General features: G+C 45.9%; 1 protein-coding gene across 3 annotated transcripts; it reads right to left on the reverse strand.

Annotated features, from left to right (window-relative positions):
• Window positions 1-155: 155 nt before the first annotated feature.
• On the reverse strand, window positions 156-21,163 carry STK32A (serine/threonine kinase 32A). Of its 3 annotated transcripts, none has more exons than XM_015875532.3 (13): window positions 20,973-21,163; window positions 18,480-18,665; window positions 17,079-17,134; window positions 15,697-15,848; window positions 15,443-15,616; window positions 12,375-12,412; window positions 8,305-8,394; window positions 6,074-6,171; window positions 5,110-5,226; window positions 4,408-4,533; window positions 2,814-2,942; window positions 1,421-1,485; window positions 156-1,146 (listed from the first exon to the last, which is right to left on the reverse strand). In XM_015875532.3, exons 2-13 carry the CDS (start codon window positions 18,529-18,531, stop codon window positions 1,056-1,058), a joined length of 1,188 nt encoding a protein of 395 aa, XP_015731018.1. In that variant the 5' UTR covers window positions 18,532-18,665; window positions 20,973-21,163; the 3' UTR covers window positions 156-1,055. The 3 variants fall into 3 exon arrangements, with proteins under 3 accessions (XP_015731018.1, XP_015731020.1, XP_015731017.1); XM_015875534.2 differs by lacking the exon at window positions 20,973-21,163 and adding an exon at window positions 15,963-16,035 and having other exon boundaries at window positions 18,480-18,563; XM_015875531.3 differs by lacking the exon at window positions 17,079-17,134 and having other exon boundaries at window positions 20,973-21,105.
• Between the last annotated feature and the right edge of the window lie 70 nt (window positions 21,164-21,233).

Below are 21,233 nucleotides of genomic sequence, written 5' to 3' on the forward strand. Positions count from 1 at the left end.
CTCAGAAGAAACAGTGGCTTTTGATGACCTGGGAAGGAGTCTTTCATTTACTCTCTGTTTTATTTGGATTTATTTTTTTTTAATTAATTGGATTTAGCCAGAGGAGAAAGACAGGATGGCACGGGAGATACAAGAACACCGTTGGGCAAATGGGAGACAGACAGTTCATCACATGTTTATTATATTGTTGAGATCAGGAAAAAATGTCAAATAAAGAGGTGAAAGGTCTGGTCTGCAAAAGCATTTGACTAATAGCATAATACCCAGCATTACCATAATAGAGATGCTTCAGCCAATCTCACTCTTGGCAAAGCCTGCACCAGGAGCACTGCTGTTGCTGCTTAAATCAAGTGTGAAGACAACAGCAGAGAGATGAAAAGTATGTGTTCAAATTTACCTCTGATGTTGGAAGCCACAACCCCATCAGATTCAGAAACTTGCAGCAGTTTAGCATGTTTATGAATGTTTTTTCAGGATGGCCTGGAGAAGCTCTGGGATGCTGCTCATTCACCAGTACTTGGCTGTCACTAATTCACTTCCCTGTCCAGCTGTGTGCCTGACCAGCTCTGCACCAGGTGGCTCTGGAAGCAGTGAGGAGAGAGGGGGCATGGATGGAACCTCGCTGCCCTTGCCCATCTGGGGAAGAGGCTTGCTGCCAGCTCCAGCCCTCCAGAGGATGTTTGCAGATCTCTGCAAGTTGAGGCCACCGCTGTGAGCCAGTGAAGGCATCACAAGTCAGAGCAATGTCTTCCACCTGGAGAAATCAGCTCCATGTAGGGACCCATGCAGGAATCCTGGCCCAGGGTCCACAGATTCAGCTCCCATCATGACAAGTGCTGCTGACAATGACGTGTTCCTGCAGGTGGGTGCCTGGCACTCAGCCCCAGGCTGTGATATCAACTGGCCAACCCCAATGGAAGAGTGCTGAGCAGCTCATCCTCCTCACATCATCACATTCCTGCTGCCACCAAAGGCAAAGTAGTGAGCTGTTTCTAATGAGTGGTGGCAAGCTGTAGGGGCAGCCCCAGAGCCTCCTGCTTCCAGGGCTGTGGCTCTCAGAGGTTGTTGTTCTGGCTGTCCTTGTGCATGCCTCTGCACTTGGCTAGAGCTACGTGCTGCTCGATCTCGTTGTGCTGGTGTCTCACCCTAGGGCAGAACAGGAGGCAGAGCTACTAGTGGTCTTGGGGGTGCCTGGAGGCCACCCATTCCCAACTGCGTGCCTGAGCCCAGCTGCTCTGGGCACCTCCTTGCTGCTGGGGCAGCTGGCTCCAGAGACCCAGCCACAGGAGGGTCACTGTGGGCCTGATGCCAGCCCAGCCTCAGACCCATGGGAGCAACATCACTGCCCATCCCTGTTCATTGGCCAAAAGCTTTTGCTCTGTGCCAGTGTCTGGTGCGCTGCCTTTTTATCAGTACTTACTTTTCTCTGTTGAAAACAATGAAGTCCCTCTGGAGCATCTCTAGGTGCTTTTGAAGATGGCAGGCCTTTCACATTTGAATAGAAAAAGATGAAGAAAAACTGAATAAATTCACAGTTGACACAGAGATTTTGCAAGGGCATTTTCAAGGAGAAACAGCAATATCTTTAGGTCCAGAGTAACACCAGCATTGCAGCTGGGAGAATGGCACTACAACTCTCCTCACATAGAACTCAGTAGGTATACAGGCTTCAAATTGTATGTTGGGTTTCCACAGGGATTTTTCTATTGCAGAAATAGTTCAGACTGCAGAAACATAAAACTGCTCGTGCAGCAAAGCCTTCCAGGCCTTGGGTGTACCCCAAGAGCTCCTGCACAGTGTAGGAGGGAGTCAACATCTCAGGAACCATACTATGCTCTTATGGAAGGTCTAGATGAAAGAAGCCATTCAGCCTCAGGTTGCTTGTGTTAACTGCACAGTTAAAAAACATATACCCAGACAAACATATACCTCTTCCCTCAACGTTGCAATTTATCCAGGCTCTTGGCATTGGAATGGAAAACAAGCATTTGGCTCCAGTGCCAATGGAGGAGGTTTCAGGCTGGGAATGCATGAAAAAGCCAAACCCTACACAGGATCAAGCCCTGAGAGCCCAATCCATTTTTAAGTACCGAAGACGTTCAAAAGCACATCTGACCTTTAAATCACTTTATTACAGAAATGTTCAATAGTGAACAATTAAGGGGGATGAAAAACAATGAAGTTTTACTAAAGTGAAAGTGCTCCTCATGATCTACGCAGGAAATTCTGGCACTATTTAAGCCAGTAGGGATTTTGACATCAATTCATGTATAGGAGTGTATCTCCAACTCAGGACCTGGCTATGCTTGCTCTATGATACCTGCTTGCATGTTCAAAGCACAGACTCTTCTCAGGTTACTACTGGCCCTGGAAATGTTATCTGTTTTTGCAGCACCTAAGACACAACCAAAGAAAGAGTTCCCACCCAAAAAGAGGCTCTCCAGTGCCATGAAAACTGCACAGTGCTTCTGGAGTGCTTTGCAACTTAGAAACTCTTAGTGCAAATATTTACGTTACCATTCCCCTCTTTCTAGAGGATGTTTCAGAGGAAATAAAACAGAAAAGTTTCTGGTAATACAAAACAGAAACAGCCTAACTGAAGGTCTAGAAAAGCAACAGTATGTGTTGGTTAATGCTCTGTGAGAGGTGCATCTGGGTGAGGATGGGGGGATCTCTTGGGAATAAAGCTGGACAAAAGGAAAAGAGATGGTCTGTTCAAACAGGTGGCTGTGGTACTACTACTAAATGATAGTTGGCTTTCACGCAGAATGAAAGCCTTCTCTCACCACACACGTGCACCTGCTTGCTCTTACCTGGGAGGAATTACTTTTTGTGGCATCTTTCACCTTCTTAGCCAAGCGCTGCTTCTTCTTATGAAGAGGTTTGGACTCCAGGATCATCTCTTCGAGTTCAAAGGTTGGGTCACAGTTCAGTCTTCCTTTCTGGAGGGGAAAGAAAGGTTGCCTTAAGTGAGCAGTGCTGGTCTTGGAGTGGCTGTCATTAGTTGGGCTGCATTTGGGCGAGTTTTGTAAAAAATGAACTAATTAGAACTGCACACATAGCTGGAACAGCTGCTGCACATCTGACATATTTCAGCAGTTCCTCAGCTGAGGGAGCACTGTCAAGGTGGGTTTGCACCACTTAAAAGCACACTTGCTTCCTTTACACTTAGAAGTTATATTTAGCCCATTGGTTGCTTCAAAGTGACAGCCTCTGTTGAGAGGCCATAAAGAATCCTGCAGAATGAGTTTTAAGGCAGTACACGTACATTCACTACAGGGAAAGCCATAAATGGGGGGGAGGAATAAGTGCAGTAAAATATTCATAGTTTAGCTCATCATTTGTTTGGTTGCAAGTGAATAACAGTTGGAGCAGCATTGCATGGAACAGTCCTTGGATTATTTGCAAAGGGGGTTATGTTACCTCTGTGCTGCTTTAATTTGATTAAAAAAGAATCAGAAACCTGAATCTATCACATTTGTTCTTTTCCTGTGAACGATGGACTTGCTAGGGAGGGTCACTTCAGGTAAAGCAGTTCTGTAATGGACAGTGGTCTCAAGGCTGCTAATGAGCCCACACCTGCTCACTATTTTTTTGTATTAGGAGAGTGGATCCTAGACAGGGCTGATAAAGAGGGTGGTTCAGTGCAGGATGGCTCAAAAACAACAGCATCATATATTTCATCTTCAGTGCCAATGGTGCTCATGGCCATGTGTCCAGAAACTTTGAGATTATTATAAACAAAGTGGATCACCTTTGGGGAACCCATTCTTTTCAGCCACCACCCATTAACCTTCATTGGATTCACCAGAAAGTAAGAATCATGCTCTTGCCTGTCTTCTGCCCTGTGCTGGGGGCACCTGCTATTTTGTGGAAAGTGTGAGAAATCTGGATTACAGGCCTTATGAGGAGAGGCTGAAGGAGCTGGGATTGTTCATCCTGGAGAAGAGGAGACTCAGGGGAGACCTTATTGCTCTCTACAACTTCCTGAAGGGAGGCTGTAGTGAGCTGGGGGTCGGCCTCTTCTCTCGTGTCATTAGTGATAAGACCAGAGGGAATGGTTTCAAGCTACAGCAGGGGAGATGGACATTAGGAAATATTACTTCTCAGAAAGGGTGGCCAGGCACTGGAATGGACTGCCCAGGGAAGTGGTGGAGTCACTGACCCTGGGGATGTTCAAGGAACGTTTGGATGTTGTGTTGAGGGACATGGTTTAGTTGGGAGCTATTGGTAATAGGTGAATGATTGGACTGGATGCTCTTTAAGGTCTTTTCCAACCTTGGTGATCCTATGATTCTATGATTCTGTGATTTCGCACTCTGATTTGATGCAAGGCACGAGGCCAGGCTGCAGGGTGTGACGGGGATTGTACACACTAAAAACCTTTCAAATTTAACACTGCCTTACTGTAGGAATGAATTCTGGCATTATCCTCTTCTGCAGAACAGCATTCCAGTTTACATCTGACAGATACGGAAAGTCCTGGATATCTTTCAGCTGAGAAAAACGCTTATCAGGATTTGTCTCAAGCAACTGTAGCAAGAGTGAAAGGAAAGAGGTTAGAATGAGACTGCTGTGCCTGCTCAGACTGCCACAGTCCTGCCCTCCCATCCTGACCAGATTAAATTGCATAAACTTCATGGAATTGAAGGATTTCAATATTATGAGATTTTTTTTCCCCAAAATTTTATTTGTTATTGGAAAAAAATAAAAATCTCAAAATGTTTATCTGAGTTTTTAGTCAAATTTGTGGACATATGTATCAGTACTTCTAAGTTACATCACCCCAGAGGGACAAAGTTATAGGGTAAACCCTGGAAGTCAATGCTGTGTCCTCAGGAGAGATCCATTAGCAGCAGCCCAGGCTGCCAACATGAGCACCATCACCATTAGCACAGAGAACAGTGCTGTTAGCTGATTGTGACATTAGTGAGCTCTATCATTAAAAGCTGGATGTTTGTCATACAGCACTACCTGAAGGTTACCAGCACTGAGTCTGGATACAGTTTTCAATGAATCCCCACCATTTCCTACAAAGGCCGCGGGGCACACTGTTGGCTGCAGTGTGATCGCAGCCCAGACATGCTCCAGGCACACAGCAGCCCTCACCTTTTTGATCAGCATCACCATTTCCTCAGACCAAGCAGCAGGGTACATCACTGTGGCCGTCTTAAATACATGAGCAATTTCATTTGTGGAAGTGTTGGAGCGAATATGATATGGCCTCTGTGAGAAGTACAAGGAAAGCATTTTAGTGTATCCTTTTTTTTCAGACCCTTCAGAAATCTTTTCAGAGCAAGGCAGCTCCAAACAAAATCTCTTTGCACATTCCCTAACCTCCCCTTGAGCTCAGCTGAAATAAGCACAGTAACACCAGTAATGGCTGGGTGTCAGATAGGAGCCAGCAGTTAGCATCCAGCTGTGGCTGTTCACAGCGCTCCTGTGAAATCTCTGTTTTCAGTTCTTTGCTCATATTGAAGATGACAGAAGGGAAATGGAGCAGGGCTTTTAACACCCCATGGAAAAGCACCACCACAACAAAGGCTGAGAGCTGCCGGAGATTGCCTCAGTATTTCCCAGCGATGGCATCCATATCGGTGAGTTTTTCCTTATAAATAACCTTTTGAATATCTGTTATCGTCTTTGTATCATTCCACCTTACAGCTCTCCTTTACCAAATGGAGCCATCAGTTTTTAAGGCTTTCAAGCATCCTTAGCTTAGAAGAATGTAATTCAAAAGATGGCATCCAACTTTTTACACAGCACTTCCACAGCACTGCTCTGATCAACTGCCTGCAAGGCCCCCAACATCACCTGAGTAAGGGCACCTGAGAAACCCTTAGATACAGCAAGGAGCTGCTGCAGTGTGCTTTTCTGAATGGCAATGGTTTCTCATAGCTGTGATCACAAAAGCTCTGATGAAGATTTGATTTCTGCTGCCTATGCAATGACATGTAATAAACCTTAGGACCTGAAATCTGCCTCGTTCTTCCCTGTTATAAAGCATCGTCTGCTCCAACAGCATGCTTGAGGAAAGAGAGGGACAGGGACATCAGCACTGTGTGCTCCATACCCGGGCTCTGAGCAGCTCATAGGCAGTGATTCCCAGTGACCACCAGTCCACAGCAAAGGAATAGCCGATGGGTTTTGTGGAGTTGAACATCTCAGGTGCTGTGAAACACATAAAAGAGATCATTCATATTGCTGCAACCCTGAGTGAAAATCAGTGCACAGGATGCTTGATGCAGTGACACAGAAAGCATCCCAGGACAAGCATCAGCATATCACCCTGTAGCAGAAATGCTGAGTTATGGCCTGAAGCTGTGATCGAGCACCTGGTGGGATGGCAGGGCCAACCCAGGGGGGCTCAGGTGTGTGCAATGTACCTGAATGATGGAAGGGCTGGAGCCACAATCCACCCCTTCCCAGACCTCATTTGAGGTAAAAGTTTCTCTCTGGGGATCCCTACATACCTGAGGCTTTCCAAAGGGAAGCAGCACTTTTTATTTTGTTTCTGTGTTCATAGCAACTGCATTTGGGCTTGTTCTCATTTGCTATGGTCAATGACTTTGCTATTATTGCTGTACTTTCCACTGTATTACAGCACTACGTGCCATTTTTTGTTTTTCCTTCAGTATATGGCTGATCCATTGGTCCCTTACCAAGGGCCACAGGGAGCTACACAATCCAGCATGGGCTTACTTGCAGCATTTCATGTTTTGGTCTTTGTCAGTCTTCTAAGCTGCTGTTGCAGCTGAGGAATCTCAGAACAGGCAGAACACCAAATACTGCGTACAAACTGCCCCCAGCTCCTTTCCATGACCAGCACTGTTGCTGATCCCCTCAGCAAGGTGTGAGCGCCTGTTGGTGCTGTGCTATATCCTGCCCTGCTCTGCTCCCCCGTGCTGTGCTACAGGACAGAGCTGGCACCTGACACACCTCATGGAACAGCCATTAACCCCTATATCTGCCTGCTCTGGAAACGGTCACACCTGAAATCTTGGCCCTGTTATTAACATGTGTATCCTCTTGCCTTGCTTTGCCCACCTGTGAAATGAGTGTCAATGATTTCTGCTCCTAATGAATGGTTGCAGAACTTGATCTATCAAGTATGTATGTAAAAGATGGGATGGCCCTTAGAATTAGAGCACTACCACCAGTGTGATGTGTACATTTATGTGGTAAATATAATCCAAATTATTCACATTAAAGAATGCTTTATGTAACTCCCCGAACCACTTACAGGCTCACCAGACACAGTTTGCTGTATCATATAAAGCACACGGAGCTGCTCCTCTGTCCACAAAGACAGAAAAGGGTGACTACCTTTTTGCTGACACAGGACTTGCCCATTATTGCATATTAATGTGCTCCAGAATGAGGGATGGCCCCAGTCAATGGAATATAGGCACAACATTGGTCTGAAAGTCTTCTCACTCCCCTCAGAAAGCCTCAGCTCTTCAGTGCTCACAGCTCTCCATGTTGGAAAGCTGTTCCCATCCTACTCATATCTTTGCTCATATTTAAAGTGCTTCCATCTGGTAGGGACTAAATGCAGTCACAGTGAATAAAAGCAGCTCTTTAGAAACTTTAATATACAGTAAATATCTGTAGTATATATAAATATGGTGCCAGATACAGGTGTGGCAAGGAGAGGCACATTTTAACTGACTAAAACCTAAGAGTCACGACCTTCCTGGGGACATCAGTAATATGGAGTGAGCAGGAGCTGGAAGGCTCTTCCTCAGCCAATGCATTTCCCTTCTGAGATCAAGGGAATAAAATACTATAGTTATTGTTGTGCAAGATGGGTAGGAAGAACTGCTCTGAGTAAAATCAAACCAAACCCAAAGAGCAGCACTTTCCTTTGGAGCATTTGTTCCTCTTTACAGCGATTGCACCAGGTGGTGTTGAGGTGGTCCTGATGAGAAGGAACCTCCTGGGCACCCTCCCCAAGGCCTGATGTCTGCAGGAGCCGTGGGGAGGGTTTTGTTTTTAGTGTTAGCTGTATAGAAAGACTTCTGTGTGCTTTTGCTTCACTCAGAAGTGTCATGCTCCTGCTTTCCCCAGTGCAAAGGCTTCTCAGTGCGGTTTCCACCTGAGCTCCATTGGCATTTGCTTGGGACTTTGCTCTATGGTTCATTTTCTGCATACTCCAGCCCTGATGTCTCCCAGGCACATCAGTGGTGTTCTGCTCTATCAGCTGTGCTTGTGTGATGGGGAACTGCGGTGATGTTTTACCATGGCTATCAATTCAGATCTGGAAAATGACAATTCAGGAGCACAGTGTTCATTGGCTCTTACCCATGTATGGCTTTGTGCCAGCAATCGTGGTGACCTGTGTTTCTTTGGTCAGCACTGTGGCAATGTTGAAGTCGGTAATGTGCACGTGTCCTGGAAGACAGAGATTGAAGTGTGAACAGATTTGCTTTAATTTCACAAAGAAAGAACCTTCCACCAGAAACTCAAAATAAAATATCCCATGGAAAGTAGTTTTCATGCAGAAATTTCTCATGCCAGAACTGACAGAAAGCATTTAGCTTGTAGGCTGCTTATGGCTGAATCTCGTTAGAGGAAGTAACCCTTATTTGTCCTCTGGGAGCAAAATATTAGAGTTATCAAAGTTGTCACCGTGTGGAGTTTTCTGTCTTTGACTGTGCCTTGTGATGTTCGTGAGCTCATTTCAGAGGTGTTTGTTTTAGCAAGGATTTCCCATTGGTTTCAAGCATGGTTTCTGCTACCACTGCTGCAATGTGTGCAACTACTGCTTACAAACTGCAAAGGAAATGTGAAGGCGAATGTGATTAACAGGGATGAGAATGGAAACAACTCCACTGGGCTCTTGGCTCGCTGGTTTCTTTCTTTTTGGGCAAGCACTTAATTTATTACTCCTTATTCCCTGAACTCTTATCAGTGAGCAGACCCATGGAGTGCAGCAGTGCAGGTAATCAATACAGGGCTGGCTTCCCTGAAGTGAACTTCTCTGAACCTCGGATTAACCTGGCCTAATTCTTCTGATTAAATAATGGCTTCTTCCTGGCCTCGTGCATTTTCTCTTTAGGCAATGATCTTGTTCATCTCTGGCAGTGCTGGACGCATTATCCAAACCATGGAATGCTGTGATGTTTTGCAGACTCATCACCCTCTGGCAATTATGGGGGTGGCTGAATTGCTGTTGTTTCCTCTTAACCACAGAGATCAAATGGAAATGGCTCTTACTGATAGAGATGCTGGGGCAATATTCACTCAGACGTGAACTTCAGCAGCTGGAAATTCACTGCTGTTTTATTTCATAAGTAGAATGTGATTGTCCTTATGGCTAAAAGTTGATGCTTTGGCAATGAACATATGCTGTCCCCTCTGGATGCTATAAAATATTGAAGCCAATCCTTACATTTGCACATAAATATGTGTGAGCAGTGACCAAGTCTGCCTGCTGCAAATATCTGAACTAGCTGGAAAAAAAAAAAAAGAGGGAACAGAAGTACAGTTTGTGACTAGCTAAAAAACTCCTGCATCACATCCACGTTCCTGCATACAGCTTTCCAATAACACTGTATAAAGTGCTTTCTCCCCCACCCCAAATCAGCCATGGTCAGAGCACAGAATGGGTGTGTGAATAGTGGACAGGCAGCCCATGATACCATTGGGTCTGGGATCATTTCTCAGCCACTGAACTTCCAACCCCATATAAGCATCTGGAAAAGATGAACTCATCCTCTGGCCCCTGCCCATGAGTTGTTGTCTGGTGTTTCAGCAACTTCATATTCCATCGGATTCAGCTGAAGACACACACTGCTCACAGGACAGCCTATGTGTCAACTGGGTCAGACCTTTCTTCACTGTGTGCTCTGTGGGCTGTTTGTTCCACAGAGACACAAAACAGCTCTTTAACAGAGCCTGCTCCATTCTGAAGGAAGGGAAAAATCCGGAGGTCCTTCTGTGAGCTTTGTGAACTGCTGGAAGACCATGGGTGAGATGGCAAAGCACATCTCTTGCATGTTTGCAGCATGTCCCTCCTTGTTGCTGTCAGTGCTGTACAATACCAGTGGGTTCCTTGCTTCCTCCCTTCCCTCAAAGGAGTTGCAATCAGATTGCTGGTGAGTGCTTGAAAGGAAAGGACGATATAGGATTTTCTTGTCTTGAGATGTCCTCTATATCCTTGTATTCTTTTCTCTTTTATCTCTCATTCCACATTTTTCTTTTTGAGGGGGGGTAGGACTGATAAATGTGAATCAGAGACTTATTAAGGATTTGATATTCTAAGCACAAATGTGCCCTTCTCTGGATGCATCCTTTCAGTGATTCACTTCAAACAAATCACAAGTTTTTAAATGAGCCCACTTGGGAACGTATCAAACAACGGTGTGGACAGCAGGAAGGAGGCTTTGCGCAGTGGAACTTCATAGAATGTTCTGGTGTTGAACTGCAGCTCCACAGGGCAGAGTGGACAGGTTGAGCTGTTGGTGGACAGGAGGGGAGCACTCTGTGCTGCTGTGAAACTTTCAGGTCAGACTTCAAGGCCTGTGTTCTACTGATTGCTCAGCATCTCCAATTGCGGCTGGGTTCTGAGCAGCACAGCCAGAGCTGCACTCTGAGCATGTGTCCTTCCCCAGATCTCCTTGTCTGCTGGAAAGTGGCACTTCTGAATCAAATCTTGGGTTCTCCTGAGAGTGCAGCTCTCCTCTGTGAGTATTGAATGCAGAGCAGAGGAGGACTTTGTGCTCTGTGCTGGGCAAGGAAGTTTGCTATTAAATCCAGCACTTCTGTTACAACGTAATCCCTTTACCTTTCCAGAACACCTCTGGAGGAGGAAGGGGAAGAAAAACCAGGGCTTCAGTTAATTCAGCTAAGATTGTTCTAAAGAATATTAAGCACATCAGATATGTTGGTAACAATTTGCAGTAGGTGATGCATGTCAGTGCATGGTATCATGGGGCACTGCGCCATCAGCAATCTGAACCAGACACTTCCACAAAGCCAGAGATTTGCCAGGGCTCCTCTGTCCCACCAGGCATCGATGACAAAGAGGCACTGAGCTTTGCAACAGGCAAAACTGCCTTTCTGTGCTGAGCCACAGGAGGGTGATGGGTGAAAACAGAAGGTGGCACATTACTGCTGAAGAGGGCTGAAGGGCTGAGCTGGGAGCATGGGGAGAACTGGGGGGTGAAAGGCTGTAGTTGGACTGCTGAAGGCCTCACATTTGGAGGGGACTGATGTCAGTGAAGAGAATTATGAAAACCAGAGTTAGTAAACAGCGTGCATTTCCTGATAAAAGTCCTGAATGCTTGGTGAAGGAATAGGAAAGGAAATGAGGTTCTTCAGCTTTGTTCCATAAGTAAGGAGAACAAGCAGGATCTATGAGGCTAAATGGAGATAAATGTGTCCTAATAATATGTACACAGGAGACAGAAAATTCTGTTCCCCCTTGCTGCTTTCTATATGCGCAAGAGGATGCACCTTTGGATGAAGATAAGAAACAGAAGTCACAGCCATAGGGACACTGAAGCCAAGGGCACATTCACAGGAAATAACTGTGAAACCCCTAAAACAGACACTTAAAAACACCGCAGTGGCAGAAAACAGGCTTGAAAATCATCTGAAACTGCAGTCATAATGGAGGTCTGCAGGTGATCTGTAATGGAAGCCTGTAGTTGCCATGCTGTGGAGCAGATGCAGCTGCAGTCACATGGTGCCTTCCTGCCCTGACTTCCCCCTCTGGAAGGATGCTGACCTACATTCCTGTGGTCCTGCAGTGCCTGGAGTCACAACAGTGTTCAGAGAGTTGCCCTGGGTGTCTGACCCTGTGTGGGCACAGATGTCTGGGCAGTGCTGGTCCTCTGTTTGCCGTGCTGCAGCTACTCCATAAATAACAAACTGGTGCTTTGAAAGTGGAGGTGATGGGTAAACTGGGAGCCTGGTTATGTGTGAGAACCACAGCCGTTCTTCAGGAATGTCAGCATCAGTGTTAAAACCTCTGCAGTGACAATGTATTTGGATATGCTTACAGTAAGCAACTGCAGAGGCTTTAAAATGAGGATTGTTTGGAAACTGAGTCCAAACAACACAGAATACACCTGACCTGCCAGTGCCCTCCAGAAATGCTATCAAAACATTCTGAAGAGGAGCTGATTAAACACCAATATAACCCCTGGAAAGTGCCAGCAATGTGGGAATATACCCAACACTGCTTTTCTAAAAGCAAAAGCCATCATTCCAAGAACAGCAGGGCAATCATACACCAAACTACTTGTGGATCAGTAAAGAAAGCAACATAAAGTGAGGAAAGCTATGAGCACTGAAACCTTAGAACAGGCTTAATATTTCTGTCCCTGCTTTTATACACGAGTGGCCAGGGGGTAAGTGACACTTACCATGCTCGTCCAGCAAGATGTTGTCAGGTTTGATGTCCCTAAGAGAGAAAAAGGAAACAGCCATTCAGCTGGGGATGTGGCATGAAACAATGCTGCAGGAGCTTTCTGAGTACCCAAGCTGTAGCTTGTAGAGGGAATTACGCCTTAGAAAGATCTTTCTTTGGAGTTCTTCAGCTGTAATGTTTCTGCAGAGTTTGATTTCAGCACAGAAGCACAGCTCATCAACCAACAGAAAATAGAGATGTGACTGTCAGGGCCAGCAGCACCCAAATTCTCCACCCACAGTGTCAAAGCTGCTTTTTACCTTTTGCATTACTTTGTACTCTGTCTCAGTATAATACTCTACTGAAGGCTGTTCAACATTTACCTAGTAAAAATCACATGCTGGAGCGAAGCAAAGAAGTGGCATCAATTGTTGCTCTTATCCTTTAAGCATCACTGGAGCTGTTCAGCTGCAGGTGGAGCAACGGAGTGGCACAACAAGGAAAATGTTTGTGTGCATAATGGGGTGTTTCTGCTGTGAGGGACAAAAGCTGCACTTAGAAAAGGTGCAAATGCAGGAAGGCTCTCCAAAAAGGTGTGCTTTGTATTACAGGAATACAAATTCCAGGATCAGAATGACCCTCATTGAAATGCTTGCCAAATGCTTGCCAAAACCTTCAGCTTTTAAAATGTAGATCCTACAGAAAGTAGAACAGATGTTCTGATGCTCTGTTTGGGATTTTATTTATTAATGCTTTCATTTTCTTCAGAAGGATGAAAGTCATCCATGCTGCTCCTTATCCACTTCTTTCCTCCGGGCTACTGAGAAATTAACACAGCGGGGAAATTCATCACCACTGCATCTGATGCATCTCAGTTACCAACTGTGGGCACACTAATAAATATCTCACCCTTGGGGTAACAGTGGAGAGCATGAAGGGCATCAAAGGTGGGGAAAGAAAAATACAAAGTGAGGAGAAAAAGGATGAACAAAATACCCTTTGTGTTCTACAGCACAAAATGACACCGATTTAAGAACAAACTATCAAAACAGCCCATCCTGCAAGGGAGATAATGGAAGGAATTACTTCAATAGGAACTCATTCCTCTGTGGAGGTGCTGCAGAGAACCCCTCTTCCAGTCATTGAAAACACTGCCTACTTTCTCTGTCTGTTGCTGAGTAAACTGACTGGGGATGAGTAAATGTCATTTAATTTGATTAGAGGGCACTGCTGGTGCCTGACGGAGCTCATGCCTGCTGTGAGCTCTAGGAACAAACTGGTTCCTGCAGGCTTTGTTCCTGAACAAAACAGCAACAAACTCCTATATCAAAGCTGTAATAAAATGCGTTCCATTGAAGGGAGATGTACACCTGATACACCTCCTGAGTGCTCCTGAATGGCTTTACAAGATATTAGCTGCTCTTAATGACCTAATTACACCAGCGCCCATCACCTGCCGTCACACTGAGCCACCACAGCTCTGGGCACTGTGGGGCTGATGGAGGTGTGGAGTGGGGACAGCACAGCAATGCCCTGGATGTGCTGGTGCTGCACAGGGCACAGTGAGGAGGGAGCAGCTTTCAGACTTTACAACTGCAGAAGGTAAAGTTTGACCTCGCCTGGCCACCTGCAGTCCAGGAGAGAATAAGTGTAGTTACCACACAGCAGCTTTTAGTCTCCTCTGAACTGCTTCTGCTGGGCTGTGAGCACAGACCTTTCTTAGCCTGGAAAGCGTAACAACCATTTCCCACCTTTCTGTGTACACAGGGAAATAACTGAAGCCATCACTCTGCTGTTTCCACATGGTGCTGTTCAGACAACATCCACAGTTGTTTGCATCTCTCCCACCATTCCCAGTTGTGCATGGTGCGCTCCTCAGCTGAGTCACTTTTCCCGAGTGTCCCACTGAGATACAGTATTAATTAAAGTCCCCCTCCTCCCCACAATCCCACCTGTTTTTGCAAAGAACCTCTGGGGAATCACAGCAGCTTTGCCCCCAGGCTCTTCCCTGTGTATCTGCAGCTGGAGTGGGCACTGCAGCACAGTGTGGCTATGCTGGCATCCTCACTCTCAGAACTGGGACCATTACTTCCCAGTTACCTCTCACCTTTATGAGGTGCAGTTTGTTTCCTGTGCAGACTTTTACTTAGATTATAAATTGTGCAGCTCTTCATGCCCACAAACCCTGGGAATGCCACTGATTGCAACACACTTCTGGTAGAGAAAATTTCCTCCTTGTGCTTCCCTTGTACCTGTGTCCCACTCTATTTGTTTAGACCAAGCCTGCAGCACAAAGATTTGCTCCTGGATGCCCAGGACAAAGGCAGCTCAGTGAGCACTTCACAATGTTTAATTCATGCTCATCCATTATTAGGTGACTCAGGCAGGTGTGGGGTGGAGGCACAGCTCAGTGCCCGCTGTCTCCCCGCTGCACACAGTACAGAGCAGGGTACCATGGGGCAGAAATCTATGCGGGTATTCATACAAACAAAGAAGGATTCACACAAACAATCCAAGAGGGATGAAAAATAAGACTCTGAGAAACTGGCAGCTTTATGTAAGGAAGTCTGTCCTCACACCAAAAGAAGAGCAACATCTTTTTGGTCCACTGGGGTTCTCTGCAACTGAGGAAGGCCCATGGGAGCATGGAGGCAACCTTTCTGCTTTCACATATCAGGAATGGCAGATATACGGTCCCTGAAAGAAGCAAGTAATCATGTGCCGCCAGGAAAGTGTCAACCCTAAATTTGTGCCATATTTTATTTTTACACCTTACACGAATGCTGTCTCTGGGATTATAAATGTGATCATTTTCTGTCCTTGCCCTCTGTTTTAGCCCTTTGTAACTCCATCCCTGATGATGCCCCAGTTAGCCAATGCTGAGCCAAAAGTCTTGGACCTCTGAGGTCTGCATCACTTAATGCATCTGTCACACAAGATAAATGCTTTTCTCTGAAAAACATACACAGTTTTACACACAAGCAAATGTATGTGAGGGAGCTTGTTTAGCTCTGAAGGTTCAAATCATGGTCAGCCCCTCCTGCAGCCCATGAATTCCACCCACCTACTGAGTGCCCAACTGACCTGTGGATGATGTGTCTGCTCTGGAGGTAGTCAAGGGCCAACACCAGCTCACAGATGAACAGTTTCACGGTGCCTTCCTGGAATCGCACATTTTGTTGCAGGTGGTAGCGCAGGTCCCCTCCAAGCAGCAAGTCTACCACCATGAACATGTCCTCTTCATCTTGGAATGAGTACCTAATGCGGCATAAACATGGTCAGAGGCTCCTCTAGCTAACAACACAGACTAACTGGTTAGTGAAGGAGAAATGCCTCACCAGAGATTAACCAGGAAGGGGTGTTCCAGGCCCTGCATGATCTGCAGCTCCTTAAAGACATTCCTCACTTCATTACGCTCCACGCACTTCTGCTTATTCATGTATTTCATGGCATACATTTTCTTGGTGTCATTCTTTTGTACGACACAGACCTGAGTGAGTAAATCAAGTGATCCATCAGAGATGATTTGCCAGAAAATCAATTCAGATAAAGTGCAGCCTCCAGGTATCTTTCTCAAAGCCCCTCTGCCAAGTCCCCACCCCACCTGCTGCTCTGCATCTCTGGCATCTCCAGTGAACACCTCAGTGAACCCATCTTCTCCCAAAGGACAATTTTTGCTGTGGGAAGATGAGGGAAAGGAATGCATGAATGAAAAACTGAGTTTGTGAGAGTGCAAAACCAAATATTCAGGTTCTTTTTCCCCTCTTTCCTCTCTCCAGATATCTTTCCACTATAGTTTCAGTGTCTGGGGATGAATTTGCAAAGTTTCCATCAACCTTCTTTGTTTTTCTACCCGCGAGTGTTTCTCTCACTCTGCATATAAGGCACAGCTCAGTTCTGGCATCTGTATGCCCTCATGAAAAGAGAGAAGTCCTTTGAAATTTCTGTTGACATCTAAAAACGTGAACTTTCTTTACAACAAAAATAAAACTGATGTGACTGTAATGTTACGCTTAACAACACACACTGTGTTTCACAGACAGTTGCTCACTTAAAAGATGCTGCCACAAGCCTTTTATATGGGAGTAGCTCTTTGTTAAATATATATCATGATACTCAGTGTTTTGCTGTGGAAACACGGAAAATGTTTATCCAGAAACGCAGAAAATTCAGGTCATTTGATTTATCACTGTAATCTCCTGCAATATCATTTGTGGCTATGGAGTGGATGAAGAATTGGGCTCTGATTCGTTCTTGGTGACCAACTTGATGAGCTGATGCTCAGGTCAGATCTCGCTGACAATGCAGTTATTTTTTTCTCTTTGCTCTTGTTAAAGCCTCTCTAACTTCCCCCTCTCTCCATTGTTTCCAGCTGTCCCAGTGCTGATTAACTGTGTGAGAAATTGGTAATCACAGCCTGAACCTTTGATTAATCAGCTGAGGCAAGTGTCAGGTCAGCTGTGGGAGCACAGGTGAGAGTAATTGAGCTCTGCTCCAGGAAGGGGTGGAGCTTGACTTCACCTCCTCTAGACCTCATTTAAGAGCTGACCACCACTAAAGCAACCTCTCTAGGAGATTGCTCCTTGGTAGAGATTGCCTCAGTGTTTCCCAGCAGACCAAGGGCTTCTGTACAGGTGAGTTTTTCCTGTAAATAACCTTTTAGATATTTACTACCATCTTTATGTTATTGTCCCAGTACATTAACTCACACACGACTTACTTTTCCAAAGCTGCCCTTCCCAATCGCTCTCAGTATCTCAAAGTGGTCAAAAGTGACTGCAAGAAAAAGAGCAAACATTTAAGAGTAAAATGGCTGAGCAGCAGTTGGATGAAGTGATTTCTACTACTTCTCTGAAAAAACCTGAAGGACACTCCAGCATCTTCCTCTTGTTTTTGGAGACAAAGGGTTGTTTAAAATTTGGTGTTCAGCAGATTTTCCTTTCCAGCCCATCTGCAAAGTCCCATTCAAAAGGCAGCACCCTGTACAGGTCGCTGCATTGCTCCAGAGAGCATTTATTTCTCAGCCATAGGAACTGATACAGCACAAAGCATGTTGAGCCCAGGTAGGACTCAGCAGAGGGAGCAGACAAGGAAAATCTGATTTGTTTTGGTCTTGCAGCCTGGATGCAGCACCCCAAGGAAGGTGGCCAGGAAGGCAAGAAGTGCCAGTCACCTGAGTTAGCACGAGAAGCTATTTATAAAAGCAGATGAAAATATTTAACATTGGATGTACTAGGAATGAGATCTCCAGGAAGGTCTCACAGTGCTGATGTTTTTTCTCCCTTGTATTGCTAAAAACTGTGCCAGTAAACTTCATCACAAAGGAATCCTGATCAGATCTGCCCTAACTGCCCTTCCCCAACATGTGTAGCACTCAGCACTTCATTGGGCCTGATAAACATCACACATTTTCCATGAAGCATTGAAACAAACTGAGCATTTCACTTGGGAAGAATTCAATAGTTCATATTTAACAATTCAAGATTGCTTAATACTTGATTGGCATTCTTCTCTACGGAAGAATACTTTATGATCCTTCTAAATTCTCATCTTTTGTTTGTATTTTATTCGCATTACCTATACACTAAATTATTGCACTTATGAGAAGGGCCATATGGAAGTTAATAAGCAGGAACTGTATTTATAGAATGATCTTTAAGTGTCATCTCTACCCTTTGGCAGTGCAGCAACACCAGTCTGTGTGGCTGTTCTCAGTGCCCCTCCTGCCCCAGGCTGCCAGTGCAGCTCTGCAGGTGGTTCTCCCACTGAGCCTAAAGCAAAGAAGGACGCAAGGACACTCATCCCCCGGGCTCTTCTGCTATTTCTCATCCCACTCCATAAGCTGTGGTCTCCAAACAAACCTTCCTTGCCTGCAGAAGAGCAGTTTCTTTCCTGCTCTCAAACTGCCTGGCAATGTCCTGACATCTCAGAAGTCCCCCCTGCTGAGTGCCCTCACCCTGGGCACTGACAGCCATCCCAAAGGCATCGGGTTGAGGCACACCCTGACACTGTTGTGCTTAACTGAAATGCCTGGGAGCTGAGGGTGACTGAGCCATGCTGCCCTCAGGATATTCCATTTAAACTTTGCAGTTCCAGACACCAACTGCTCTGCTGCTCTTACCTTCTTCATTCTCATTGAAGGGCAGTGACTTCCTGGAGGCATTTGCTCCCATGCTGCCTCCTGCCCAGACTCAGCTCTCCTGCTCCTCTCCCTGACGTTACTCCTATGAGCCTGTTGTGTGCTGGGCTGCGTCATTCCATGGCTCACTGCTGGTGGACTTGCAGCGCAATGCTCTGCTGGTGCATCCTGGGGAAGACAAGAGGCAAAATGTGTCACTGTTGAAGCTTGAGAAACACTTTGCAGCCCACTAATTTCCTACTGAACTTTGAGAGCTCTGGAGACAAAACTGGGTATCTGAAAAATGCACATTACAATGGAGCTGAGCAGAGAAACAGTGTAACTGTGCCTCCTTGACCAGAACAGCTGTCCACTGAGTGAGGTTAAGTACAGAGGCAGAGGCCTGGATTATGTTTGCGCTGTGTTTTGTATCCCCAGTGATGTTATAACCACTTTAGAGATGATAAAGCATGACTAATCTTAGCGTGGTCAGTATACAAAATATATGACTTAGCTATATGAAATCAGAAAGGCATTTTTGACCAAGAAGTTTACATTAAGTTTTAAGAACTACACAAGGAACTCGAATTGTCCATCTTTTGATTTAAACAGCATAGGTTTTAATTTTCCAGTTCTCCCCAGATGTGTATGTGTACTGGACCACATGGTGCTGTGTAGTTCAGTGACATTCATTACTTTTACAGTCTTATGTGGGCACAGTGGCAGCTTTTATTTTTAGAGCACTGACGTGAGAGGGATCCTTATATGCTTGTTTTGTTATGGACATCCCTGTGAAGCACACAGCATTTATATCTTCTTGTAAGCCTGTAAAAGATTGAAATGAAGGAGCAGCAATGCAGCATCATCTGGACTTTGTCCAGCCCAGAGTACTTTGCAGGACATTCACATTTCCATTGAGCATATCAGGGTGCAATGCAGATTGCTCATTTTTCCTCAGATGTGTACTCCGAAATCGCAGCCACTGAGCAGCTCAACTTTTACTTTAGCTTCAGCCTCGTGCCCTGGGTAAGATCAGTGACCTTAAGCAAGTGCCAAAGCTGGTCTGAAATTTAAAACTACCTCTATCCTCACTGTTGTTCCTGCACTGCTCTGCTGGGATGCAAAATTCATCCCCATTGTTGCAGCCCTGGGAATCCAACTGCTCAGCCACACGACTGCATGCAGCAGGTTCTGCCGTGCCTTGGTCAGATGGGATTGAGAGGTCTTCCAGAACTCCCCACACCTCTTCAGCATCGCCAGAGGCATTTCAAACAAAGTAGATACAGCTCACAGGGTGCTCTCACCGAGGTGTTACACAAAGCCAAATGCAGCCCACCCGTCCTGCCATGGCTGACACAGCACCCACAGTCTGTAGCAAAGGGCAGGGAAGCTCACAGTTCTCAACCCTCTTCCCCCTTCAAAAAGCAATTTTTAAAGAAGGTGAACTCTTGGCTTCTAGCCTGAAATGTGATGAAACAATAAAGCAAATGAAGCAGCAGATGTTTATGATACCCCCCAGTGGAACAAACAGTGCCATCAGTCTGGAACAAAATTATGCAAGCACATCTATGCTTCAGAGTAAAAATACACCCTCAGAGATAACAGCCACAGGTCAGTTCTGCACATGGATGCTTCTGCATCAGTGATCTCATCAGTGGCACCAAGGTCATCTGCTCTGGGAGGTTTCCTTGTTCTGTAGCTTAATTTGGTTTTGAAAATACATCAGTCTAAAAGCTTTGGGGGAGGACTGCAGGTATTCCTCGGAGCTGAGCTAGTCTGGATAAGTTACTTGGATTTGTACCTTTACAAGAGGTGCTCAGCATACAGTGATGATAAACCTTTTCCTATTTCACAATGCAAATTTACACTATGATTAAAATCATTATTTTCATTAATGCCTTTGTGTTAATTTTGTTCCCAGTTGGATCACTTGTGGCTCTGTGGGCAGAGCGGCAGCAACTCCGTCCATCAGAGAGCAGACAGTCCTGCTCAGTTACAGCCACCACTGACAGACAGCTACTGAGTTTCCTCAGAATAGGACCTCTCACATGGATCCAAGAATTATTTCTCTCATTGCCACTTCATTGCCAAAGTGATGGGGTGCTGCTGTTCTGTTGAGCAGATAAAACTGGGTGGTAACATTACAATAGGGTGTTATGCTATTACTTTAGTACTGACGTCTCTGTCCCACAGAAACGATAGATTATTCAGAATTCTTATGTATCTGTAGGGAAGTCTGGAGAAGGAAAGCAGGTATTGCTCAGTGTTATCTTTGTTTCTTGCCCTGTTGCAGCCCTTCACCTTGCAGCATGGCCACACAACTTCCCTGCTGCAGAAAGTGACCAAGTTATTGCCTGAGAAAAAGAAAATATTGCAAGCTGCAGAACCTCACGGGAAACACCATACAGAAATTAAGGGAAGATCGCAGGGGACACAGAGCAATGCTGATGTAGACCCGTCAGGAGCCCCAGAGATAAAGAGAAAGAAAGCGTTTACCTCGCGGGAGGGGAGTAAGCGGCGGCGAGACGGGGAGTCAGAGCGGAGCTGCAACTGCGAGGAAGCGAATGGTGCCGCGAGAGGATGCGCTGGGATGCACTGGGTTGGGTCCCCGCCTCTGGCAGGAGCTGAGTGGGGCGGGGAGGGCTAGGGGGGAAACGTTGGGGGGGGAAGGGGTGGGAGGCCGAGCCCGGCCGGGGCGCGGGGCTGCGCGGAGAGAGGGTGCGGCTCCGGGATCGGAGCGAAGCGATTTGGCAGCGG

This window comes from Coturnix japonica, chromosome 18 (assembly GCF_054131305.1).
Source record: "Coturnix japonica strain WE chromosome 18, WE-NBRP24, whole genome shotgun sequence".
NCBI lineage: Eukaryota > Metazoa > Chordata > Aves > Galliformes > Phasianidae > Coturnix > Coturnix japonica.

Excerpts from the sequence above, each read along its gene's own strand:
- STK32A (XM_015875531.3), bottom strand. The coding sequence starts at position 18,614 with ATGACGCAGCCCAGCACACAACAGGCTCATAGGAGTAACGTCAGGGAG. Across the intron at positions 15,617-15,696 it reads CCCTTCCTGGTTAATCTCTG|GTACTCATTCCAAGATGAAG; the intron begins GTGAGGCATTTC and ends ATGCCGCATTAG. Across the intron at positions 1,486-2,813 it reads CAAAAAGTAATTCCTCCCAG|GCCTGCCATCTTCAAAAGCA; the intron begins GTAAGAGCAAGC and ends CAAATGTGAAAG.